Source organism: Hakea prostrata, chromosome 4 (genome assembly GCF_041222555.1).
Source record: "Hakea prostrata isolate BN-2017 chromosome 4, UWA_Hpros_2, whole genome shotgun sequence".
Lineage (NCBI taxonomy): Eukaryota > Viridiplantae > Streptophyta > Magnoliopsida > Proteales > Proteaceae > Hakea > Hakea prostrata.
Genome location: NC_142603.1, coordinates 6002576 through 6014231, shown reverse-complemented (window position 1 = coordinate 6014231; position 11656 = coordinate 6002576). Strand labels below are relative to the sequence as shown.

The 11656-nt window shown below is 38.9% G+C and overlaps 1 protein-coding gene across 2 annotated transcripts; it reads right to left on the bottom strand.

Moving 5' to 3' along the window:
* Nucleotides 1-813: 813 nt before the first annotated feature.
* On the bottom strand, nucleotides 814-6158 carry LOC149017371 (Pentatricopeptide repeat (PPR) superfamily protein). 2 transcript variants are annotated; one of them, XM_089151709.1, is made up of 4 exons: nucleotides 3470-6158; nucleotides 2385-2861; nucleotides 1517-1665; nucleotides 814-1421 (listed from the first exon to the last, which is right to left on the bottom strand). In XM_089151709.1, exons 1-2 carry the CDS (start codon nucleotides 5980-5982, stop codon nucleotides 2735-2737), a joined length of 2640 nt encoding a protein of 879 aa, XP_089007835.1. In that variant the 5' UTR covers nucleotides 5983-6158; the 3' UTR covers nucleotides 814-1421; nucleotides 1517-1665; nucleotides 2385-2734. The 2 variants fall into 2 exon arrangements, with proteins under 2 accessions (XP_089007835.1, XP_089007836.1); XM_089151710.1 differs by having other exon boundaries at nucleotides 814-1589.
* Between the last annotated feature and the right edge of the window lie 5498 nt (nucleotides 6159-11656).

Genomic DNA, 11656 nt, shown 5'->3' with positions numbered 1-11656 from the left:
ACAGAAGCTGATAATACAAAGCAATATGAAAATAGAACCTTTCTACAATGTTTAGTCATTTTTGTCCTCCATATGGAAAGTATCCATTCGATGTCATTGCCAATCTATTGCTGCGGTGACTCTTCCGGCGATGACAATGAGAAATGATGCTCCAGGAAACAGCGCATGCAATTGACCAGAGGATAGAAATCATTAATGGAATGAAACTATTTGTGAGGGGAAATACAAGCCAGGACAGGACAGAATACCCCCCATCCCCCTTTCCTCGTCCCTCAAGAACTTCAAGACCCATACAGAGATGCTTGAAATGAGGTATATCATAGAAGGAGCATAAGAAGAGTAAGAGAGTGGTTCTAGCAACAGTCTTTATTCTTTTGTGTTCTCCATATAAAGAGAATAACATCCACTGGGCAAACCCCTCAAAAACACCCCAGAGACCATCTAATCTAGGCAATCTTGTCAACCGACTTTTCCCAGAGATCGGAATGACTGGAAGTGATGATCTAGAGAAACACCGACGGACATGAGCCAGTAAACTACAAGACTGGGAGATGGACCAATCATACACTGATGATACACTTGTAAAAAAAAAAAGAACAAGTGGTGTTGAACCCTATTTCATTTTAAGACGCAACATCTAGTGAAATGCTAAATGTCGATACACAAGAGACCTTTCTAGCAGACATCTTGAATTACACACTGAAAGGAGCTACTTCACCTAGTTTGCAATCTTAGGGGTCTCAATGTAAAATCATCAAAAAATAAATAAAATAAATTCCAAGTAACATACCAGGGAAACCACCATGCCTCATGTATTGGAATGTACATCCACATTGGAGCACACACAGGACACAGCTGAGCTGGTATCCTCATTGTCACTCAGTATCTAGGGCTCACATACGCTCAGAAATCCATAAACCGGTTCTCTTAAGTTCAAAAATAAAAAATTGAAGACGATCATTATATATCCTTCGAATTTCGACAATGGTCTTCTAATTCTTACAGACAAATACTCGACACACTCTTTTCAAGGCTTGAAGCTTGCTTCTTCGAAGCCTCTTGGGAGCATTATTCTACAGTGCCAAATGAACACAGTGACCTATATGATTGACATGTAATGGACTGCTGATCCATCAGGTACCGAGTGTAACCCTGCTTTCCCCTTAGCATGTCCAGTGGTCTCCATGGTGCACTAGCACCTCAATCACCCCATATGAGAACAGGCACACCCTTCCTTTACAGTAAGTTATAGACAATGAACCAAATGTGCATCCATACAGAAACAACAAATAAATAGTCATGTGGGAGGCAACAAGAACCCTTTCTTCTTTCCAAAGTGAAATTATCTTCATCCTCTCTGCCACAGTGCGGCTCCCAAGTGAAATTATCTTCATCCTCTCTGCCACAGTGCGGCTCCCATTCTACGCATAAACAATATAAACCTAAGTAATGTTACAGAAAATTAGATGAGTCTTCTTTAAAGATACAATACGGAAAGAAAGTGTTTGACTCTCACCATTCAGGCAAGTCAGGAGAATTCATGAAACTAGATGGCAAAGTTGATGCACTCACGGTGGAAGATGATTAGACTGGCACCAAAAAGATCAACCCAGATTCAACAAACATGCTCAAGAACATCATCAGATTTGCAATCAAGTCCATTGCCTGTCCCATTTGAATATAGCATAACGTTCCACATTACTTGATGCAACAATAAAAAAATCTAGGAAGATCAACTGAGAACCCGAGATACTATCATTATAATATCTTTCAGCAACCTAGCTCAACTACAAGTATTTTCCTTTTAATGCAAGCAAGAAGCAAGACCGATAAATATTCTAATGTAACTAACAATGTGATACTTCGTAGACTACAACATTTAATTCCCACCGATGAAAGAAGATCCCCAGCACTCCACTCTTGTTCCTACCAAGTTTCTGGATAAAATTATGATTCCAAGTGGTATCAGATCTTACAAAGAATTAAGTGCAAATTTAATTGGCAGTGCATATCATCTTCTAGATCTAATAAAACATACTTGATTTACCAGACAGAAAGCTCTAAAAGAAAATGCAAAAACCAGAAGGAAGAATGATTTGAGTAGAGCAAGGAAAATTAATCATACTTGAGACAGAAAGAACTTGTAAAAATGAGTGAGCTAAAGTATTTAATTTTATTCAAAATACTTGGTGAAACATTATTGAAACAGGACGTCCTATTATATGACTAAAGATGAATAAGTGAAGCTGTCAACCAACATATTAAGATAATACCAACAAAAAAAATGGTAGAGTGAGACCATGCAAAGAAAGAGCTATAGATGCAACTACTGATGCAGGCATCAAAAATTCATTATTAACTTTAAAAAATAAAAATAATAATACCTTGCAACATGAAGAAAACTTTGTCCTATCTCATCTTTTAAAAGAAGGCCACAGAGAACAACACTCCAGGAGAATCACAAGTAGGGCCAAGGGAGCAGCTAAACCATCCTCTTGTGAAATCCAGCAGATTATGTATTACTCAAACATGTACCAGGGGAAGGCAAAGTCAGTCATCTGTTATGATTTGTCCTGCCATAAAAACTGCATTCCATGATTACAGCAGGTCTTTCGCTTCTATGGCCCTCGGAGAAGGTTCAATCCTATACATGGGTTGAAGCTTTACTTCCAGCTAGTACAAAACTGTGACCCTCCATGCCAAACTCGAGCATGTATTCTAGAGAACAAAATTGTTACCCAGTATCTTCCCAGTAGTCAGGCAAGTCATTTTTCGGGGATTTTAAACTTGATATATTTCCTTGACCCCAGCCCTTCTGTACCCTTTTAAGAACTTTCAATGCTATTCCACTCCCATCATCTCTGCAAAAATAAAGTAGATATTCAAGAATTTAGGAGTGAAAAAAGAACCTACAACCATTCTTTTAAAGTAGAGAATGTGGATATATCCAATATATAAATGATAAGAAATGCTTGAAATAGCATAAGTATCTTCATTATCACAAATGCAAGGTTCTCCTTCCTAGAAAGATCATAAGCATAATTGTCCTTAAATGCCAATGTTGGATGATCAGAAAAGAATATGATGAGTTTCTGAAATGAAGTTACCTATGAATGGACATTTAGTCTAATTTAAGGAGGTCCATTTTTGGCTTTGGAGATACGCTAGGCATAAATCTTCCCGCAATGGGCCATGATAAATACTACCAAAGTTGTGTGTCATTCTTTGGTTCCATATTATAGGAACCTTAATATTCCTCTCAACTTTATTAAAACAAGACGTCTGAATGCCTATGGGAACCAATTAACAGAAAAGCTTAAATTTCCAAGAGAATAAGTGATTCAAAAAATGCAAGGAAACTACAAAATGCATCAAAAGAAATATAAATATGCAAAGAAACCTAGAATTAGTAATACCAAAACAGGAAAAACAAATGGAAATAATCATAAGAACATTCAAACAGCTGTACCTGTGTAAAATAGTACGCCAATCACTTCCAGAAAAACTGCCTTCTTTTGTTTTCCAACGGTTAAATTTCCTCTCATTAAATCCTTTTCTATTAACCTTGTTTGCCACTCTTCCTTCTGTGGCCAACTCCATCATCCTCTCTGCAAGTACATCAGCTTCATGTTTGTTCCCATCTCTACCCATACCGTCAATCACTGGCATGAATGATGCAGGGTCAAACCCATATCCTTTATCAATCATCTGATGAAGAATGTGACAAGCTTCCTCTAACTTCTCTTCCTTGCAGAGCTCCTCGATCAGATCTTTGTATGAGAAAGTTTCAACATCAAAACCTTTATCTATTGAAACATCAAACAGTTTCCTAGCCTCTGAAATTTTCCCTCCAATAAGAAATTCATTAAACAGTAAGCTATATAGCTCTCCCTTATGGCCACATACGCTTACAGCAATTTCAAACACCTCTTGAGCTGAAGCAAAGTCAGAGGACTTGCAAAAAGATTTTATCAACAACCTGAATGAAGAAATATTAGGGAAGATACCCTCCCGCAACATTTCATCCAACAGAGAAGTAGCATCCTTTGTCCTCCCTCCTTCACAAAGAGAACTAATCAGGTTATTATAAGTGAAAACATTGGGAGGAACCCCTCGTTCTCTCATATCATTCATCAGAGTGTAGATTTCATCAATTTGTTGTTTTCTCCCAAGGGCCCATATCAGTGAATTGTATGTCCGGATACTCAAATTGCAACCAGTTTTTTCCATGTCTTGAAGAACCCGAAATGCAGATGACAGCTTACCGTGCTGACAAAAGCCATGTATAAAAGTATTGTAGATAACCGAATCAGGCTGCATGTTTTTCCCTATCATCTCTTTGAATTTCCTTTTAGCTTCATCTAGTCTCCCAGCCTTGCATAAACCATCAATTATGATTGAGTACGTAACTAAATCAGGGACACATTTTTTCCTACTATTGGTATCATCTACAAGACCGAGAAACGAGTTTCCTAGATCACCAAGGGCGGCACTTCCATGCATCCACATTCCACTCACAATCTCAATTGCCTTATCTAATCTCCCATTCTTGCAGAGACCATCAATCACAATATTACAGGTCACAATATCTAACTCGTATCCTTTCTTGTTCATCTTCTGCAGCAACTTTTCTGCTTCCAAGATATTCCCCTCTTTCCATAAACTCTGCAACAAGATATTGCTAGTACAAGTGTTTGGATAACACCCATTCCTCATCATCTCGTGGAGTATGTTATTGGCTTCAGAAACCTTACCTTTACTGCAATATCCATGGAGCAAAGTACTATAAGTTACTGTATCTGGTGAAATCTCATTTCTAATCATGAAGCCCATAACCATTCTAGCATCCAGCATCATTCCATTCTTGCACAACCCATCAATCATGATGTTGTATGAATAAATATTTGGGGTTATGCCTTCCACCAACATCTCTTTAAACACTAACTGTGATTCTAATAGTTTTCCATTTCTCACTAGACCCATCAACCATATATTGTAACTCTCCACTTGTGTAAAGGAATTATTTCTTTTCATAGATTCGATCAGGACTTCAGCCTCTTGCAGCATTCCTTCCTTGTAGAACCCTTGCAGCATTAAATTGAAGGTAATTATATTAGGCCTAGGCAAACCCAAACTGTCATCTGTCTGCATGTCTCTGAAAATTCTAGCAGCTTCTAGAATCTTCCCTGCACCACAGAGAGCTGAAATCCTGGCATTGAAAGTAACAACATTGGGAAAGAGACCTTCCTCTCTCATCTTCTCTACCAATTTCTCAGCTTCATCAACCTTACCCTCCTTGCAGAAACTGGAAATCAGAGTGTTGTAAATCACACTATTAGGAGAACACCCATAACTCGGCATCGCATTAAAGAGCTCCAAACCACTGAGACCAAGTCCATCTCTGCAATACCCACGAACCAGAATACCAAAACTGAACTCATTAGGTTCACATCCTTTGTCACGCATTTTATCGAACACCTTTTGAGCTTCCTTCACACGACCAGAATCACAAAGGGCCGAGATCAAAAGGTTGAAAGTGTAAGTTTCCGGCCTGGCCCCAGCAAGAAGCATGTCTTTGTACAACATAGATACACATTCGAGCCTATTTTCACGAAGGGAGGATTCGAGCAGCACGTTGTATAGGCGAACTGGTGGAGTTTCCGCCGGAAAGTGATTCCGAAGGAATTGAAATTCTGAAATAGCCTGGTCAAGGAGACCACATTTGACAAGCGCTTGAGACAGAGATATAAGAGAAAGGCGGGCTGTTTCAGGAGGCTGAACGAGGAGAAGTTTATGGAGTTGATCGATTTCTGTGATCATTTTGGCGCGAACAAGAGCGCCTGCAATGGCGGGAATAAACTGAAGTATAGAGGATGTGGAAGAAGAAGGAGATGAGAGGAAATCTTTGAATTGGTTCCATGAGAGGAGAGGATTGTGAGTGTTCCTGATGAAGGCTTTGGCCAGAATGGAGATTTGGTCCATTAATTCAACTGAAAAAATACAAATAACGGTTCTCGGTTTGAATTGTTTGAACGGTTTGAATGATTATAATTCTCATCTTGGAGATCAGGCTTTTTTTATTTGGCGGGAGAAGGCACGATGAGTGCACATTGGAGAGTCCCACGTCAAACCCACACGAATCAAAAGTCCCCAGTAAAAACGACGCTACTACGAGGCATACACTAGGGCATGGCTTCTAGAGCATCCCGTGCATGTAAATCACGGTGGGATTTTTTTTTTTTTTTTTTTGATACAAAGGCGCTTTTAATATATAAGGATGGGGATATGTCCCCGGAAGGAGTTGAATTACCTCTCCACTGAAAAGTAGGTTCTTAACCATCCTACTACTCCTCCATTGGCTGCGACTGGAGCTGCTGGCAGTAGGGATTCTGCCACATGTAAATATCAATCGAACGATGTGAGATCAAAGACAGGGGTTTAATTGTAAATATAATTATTTTTTTAATTTTACATTTAAGGATTTTATAAGTTCTTAAATTTACAAAATGAGCCCCTCACCCTACCGGACTGATCCCTTTAATCGTTTCACCCTAGTTGGAGCGTGTCGGGTTCGGAGTCAACGATTCTCCAAATGAAGCAACTTCGAAAATAATAAGGAAATGCATAGAAATGATATCCACCCTTTTTTTTTATATCACACCTTCATTCACGGGATTGACAGGGTCCTCCTTGCAAGAGCATCCGCAACTGCATTTATCGCTTTTGGAACAAAACAAAATGAACATGAGAGAAAAAATGAGCATAACTCCCTAATATCCTCCACCAGAGGAGCTAAGCATAGGGGAGGGGAGCTGGAAGCACTGTTTATGTATTGGACCAGTATTTTACAATCTGACTCTACGAGAAGATGATTACAATCTTCTGAAAGTGCAAATATCAATCCAGCTCTCATGGCGAGAGGCCGAGAGCCCTCGTACATTCAAACCTACTTAAACGGATGCAAATAGTTTTGAAACACAAAACCTGAATTTGTCTAGTCCTGTAATTTCGAGTGGATCATGCGGTTTTTTTATTTCTACTGACAACAAAATTCAAGGTTTGATTTACCAAATCACTTAGTCAATTATTTTTTTTAAGTAAACCATCTCTTCTCCCTCTTCCTATCCTAGGGCCAACGACCCCGTCCAAACCAACAAAAAAAAAAAAATAAAAATAAAATTAAAAAAAAATAATCACAAACATTATTGAGAGCTACAAGATTCCTTTAGAAGCAAAGAACCCAATACAAATTAAGCATTGTCACACAATGCTAAGGCATGTAATATGGCCAACTATAATTTCCAATTTGAAAAAGAAAAAAAAAAACATGGCCAACTACAAAGCCCAAGCTTACCATGAGGGCCAAATCAACTACCCAGGGTTCTAAAATTGAATTATTGGAAGTCAAAATTTCGAATTACTTTTATGCACACTGGGTTTATTGTTGGAATGAAAAATATGATCTTAGCTCGATGGTTCACTTTTGATTCAATCCTTGCTCTCGATACCAAAACAAAGTGAAAGTAGGCCACCTCTAAGGACAAGAAGCCACCTCTGACGATCGAGTTAGTTCAGACCAGTAAATCAAAAACTCTATTGAAAAGTAAAACCCAAAGAGATGAAGAAGATCATGCTCTTCAAGGGTTAGAAAGCAATAGAATGGTGTTTGAAGTGTTTAGAGCTTATTTCATTCAAGGCTTCAAGCATGATGATGGGTTTATATATTTGATCCATGCCTAAAAGATAGTGGATGCTTCACAGCCATCAGATGCTTACTTGATGAGATGGAGGGTGGAGATGACCTATTTGAGTGACTTGTTCAACAAGCTAGCTTGTTTGACCTTCGTGTCAATTAAGGGCGGCCCGCCAGGCGGCCACGGAAAGAAACAAGGGAAAACAAAAAGGATAAAAGAAAAAAAAAGAAACAACAACGCAGCGAAACAAACCAAAGCGCCAGGGCCCCACCACCAAAGGGGGACCAAGACGAACGGAGTGGAACCCCCCCACGCCCGCAACACCACCGGCAACACGGAACCGAAAAAGAAAACGACGAACAGAGAACCCAAAAGGGCAAGAGGCGGAAAAGAGGGAGGGGGGGGGGGGGACGGGAAGAGGGGGGAGGGGAACGAACAACGAGAGGGAAGGGAGGGACGGGGAGGGGGAGGGGAACAGTACCGAAAAGAAGGGGGGGAGAGGAGGGAGGGCGAGGGGGAACAGCACAACCGACCCAACACCGGACAAGGGGGTAAACAGTTTATGAGCCCAACACCCGACAAAGAGGAATAGGCGGTGAGAAAGGACAACACGCGGGAAGGAAGAAACGGGGTTATTTGAAATTTATAAAAGAACCATGAAGTAAAAAGAAAATTTTGCACCACTCCCCAACCGTGGATTTTCTTCGTGGCAAGTCCCGTTGGTGGGCTGCTCCCGCAGCAATAAAACCTTAAAAGCTTTGTTGGTGAATTGAAATGTCAACATCAGCTTTAGCTTTGATGTGACATGTGTCCATAATTGAAGGGACAATATAATGAATGCAATATTAAAGACAAGCTTAGGCTATATGAAGAGCTCATTTGTCAATAAGAGCATTTAATATTATCGGGACCTTTAATGTTGAGTTGAGAGCCTTGTCAGGGCATTCAATGTTGAGTGGACAATTTGGGCAGAGATATGTTGAGTATCATATTTGTTCTACTTTCTGCTGATAAGTCATATGAAGCCAACAGAAGTGGCAAGTCTGAGAAGTGCCGGACGGATCCTCTTGGCCTAGATTTTAGATTGGTCTTAGCCCAATAATCTGGTCTGATCCTTGGTTTGAACCATCGGTTTTTACCACAAACTTTATAAAATCTTACTTCTAGGCGTCTTTTATTTTATTTTTCTATTATATTTACGCTCTTATATTTTAGAATTTTTATATTATTCTCCTCTACTTATTTTATAAATAAAATTAAAATTATAGATTTTTACCCAGTTCATTTATGATATGGAAATGGACTATCCATTATTTGTGGATGAAGTACACTTATGATTAGATTTAAGAGTTGAGGTCAAATTTTGAATTGTTATAGCAGCTGCAACCTGTAGCTAACAGTGTCGATTATGCCAAATGTCCGGAAAATATTCCAGTTGTCTTAAATAAACTGACAGGGATACATATGTAAATATAATTTTTTTTTGTTTAACATTTAAATATTTAATATTTTGCAAATTCACAAAACGAAACCCCTACTCTACTCAATCCTAAACCACCTAAACTTCAAAGTCCCCTGAAAAACTAAGCCCTCTCCTTTTGCTCCCCTTCCTCTCTCTCTTTCTCTCTCCCTGTGGCTCCTTGATGGTGTGATTGTCTATCATAATTCCAAAACTCCATCGACCTTTATAATAGAGAATGATAAAAACCACAATTTTTTCTTGGGTTCTGCTCTATCTAAATCCGCCCGATTGGTAGCAAGTAACATTTCTTCTACTTTTTTCACTCCATAGCTTATTCACTAAAAATGCATAAATTCAACTAGAAATAATGTCACACATTTATCCATTCCTTTTATATTTTGTGTCTTATGTAGCAACACCCTTTTTTTTTTTTTTGGGTACGAGCAAAAGCCCATATCACCAACATGGAATCATCAACAATAATCATTAGCTTCCCACCTCCATTGCCATAAGCTATTGGGGTAGCACAATTTGATGATAGATCGCACACTAGTGGCAAAATTACCACAGCCTGAGACTGCACTACAGTGTTTAAGATGCGAATCAACTAACACAAAATTTTGCTACTTCAATTGTTAAAATTTCTCAAAGCCTCGCCACTTGTACATTACTTGTTTACGAACTTGCGTAGTTGAGAATCAGGGGTTTCATTTGTGAATTTTAAAAATATTAAAAACTATAATATAAATATATAAAGTTAAATTTATATATGTATCATTGTTGATACTATTGAATTGGTTTTCATACATGTAGCATAATTGTCACCATTAGCTGTAGACTGCATCAAATAAAAATAAAAAATCATTCAATTTAAAAGATAAAAAGTGAATTTAATTTAATTTTAATAGGATGGCGATTTCCATATCGGAAATAGACAAAATAAAAATACGTAAAAAAAATTTACAGCCTCTAACTCTAATTGAAAAAAAGAAAATAAAAAAAAATCGAATATCAGTGTATAATAGGACAAACCAAATCTCACACTTTTCCACGCGGACTACCCAAACGGCAACATGCTTTGTTTATTCATTTCGTACACCACGCGACAGTAAAAAACGAAGAAATAAAAAAAAAAAAAAAAAAAAGGAGAAAACACACAGAAGCAAAACCGCTTCGGTTACCATTTCCCGCTCATTCCCCCAAATATTATAATCGGGGAAAACCAATCAAATCAAACACACTACTTCAGAAAAGCAGTTGCAGACTTGCATTTCTTTCTTATTGGAACACATCCGTAGAAAAGATCTGCTACTCAACTTTGCTTCTTCCCAAGCTCGCAGCGCCTGCAACAGGTATCCATTTTCTATTTTTGGTTCCCACTCTCTTCCTCTCTCGAGACCATGCTCGATGACTGTAGTAATCATATATGGTGAGTATCATTAACTTATTGATCGCCTTCTTTGATCGTTGGACTTCGAAAGTGGCTTAACATTGTTGCGAAGGAGATCTGAAGATGAGCCGGTGGTTGGAGACTTATGAATAATGTGGTGTTGTACTGAAACACCATTCTTCTAAGTCTTGATTTCTCCGTGGATCAGCTGTTATTACCGCATCTGTAACCCTATCTCTATAGAGTTTGTATCTTAGGAAACGAGTTCACAGCCTCATTTAGCGTTTCCGTCTGGAAAGTGTTGATAACAGAACTCTCAGGCAGATTTAGTAAAACTTCGACGAAGTTTTAAGGTTTTCAGTTACGAACTATGTTGTTTATCCCCATCATCTATTTTCTTTGCGGTTTAGTTGAACGAGGCCTTATGTGGTTGGATATCTTTTCAAACTGCAACACCTGAAATTGGAAAATGGAGAGCCAGGTTAGCCTTATTCATGTGACATGGCCGAAGATCTCTGGCCACAGAAGTCCTTTGTTACCTACAGCAGAAGGATAAGCATAGTGTGGGTGTTCCGTCATTTTTTTTTTTTTTTTGGCCAAATGGTGTGGTTGTGGGTGTGGGTGCTCCGTCATTTCACCTATGGCAGAGTTACATCCCGCACTGGTTGGCAGGCACGATGCCGGGATGGTAATAAAGATGAAATATGAAATGAAAGATGCAAAGAAACAATTTATGTGGTTTGGCACGGTAGCCTACATCCATGAGGCAATCACACAAACTGTTTTAGTAATCAGGGAAAAATACCCTCACTGCCCTTAGCACAATTGTAGAAAATACAAGGAGGTGATACACCGAGGAGACCCTACTAGCAATAATCCGCCTAAGTCAGAAAATCCACTCAGCCTGAGATCCCGTTTTCTAACTATACCTTACACCCTTTGACACTTTAGTTTAGGGAGATGTGTGTGTTGTATTTTGGAAGCCAAATTCCTCCTCTATTTATAGGTGTAGAGGTTGAGGAGTGGTGAATCTTATCTCATGTTTTGGCACATTTTTTTCCCCGGTAACAGCACCATGGAAGGTGCTGTCTGTGAATGATGTAGTCCATG

What these genes read in the sequence shown, in the direction of transcription:
- LOC149017371 (XM_089151709.1), bottom strand. Translation starts at nt 5,982, where the DNA reads ATGGACCAAATCTCCATTCTGGCCAAAGCCTTCATCAGGAACACTCAC. An exon ending in TGGCGTACTATTTTACACAG is followed by an intron (nt 2,862 to 3,469) that starts GTACAGCTGTTT and finishes TTATTTTTGCAG; the next exon opens with AGATGATGGGAGTGGAATAG.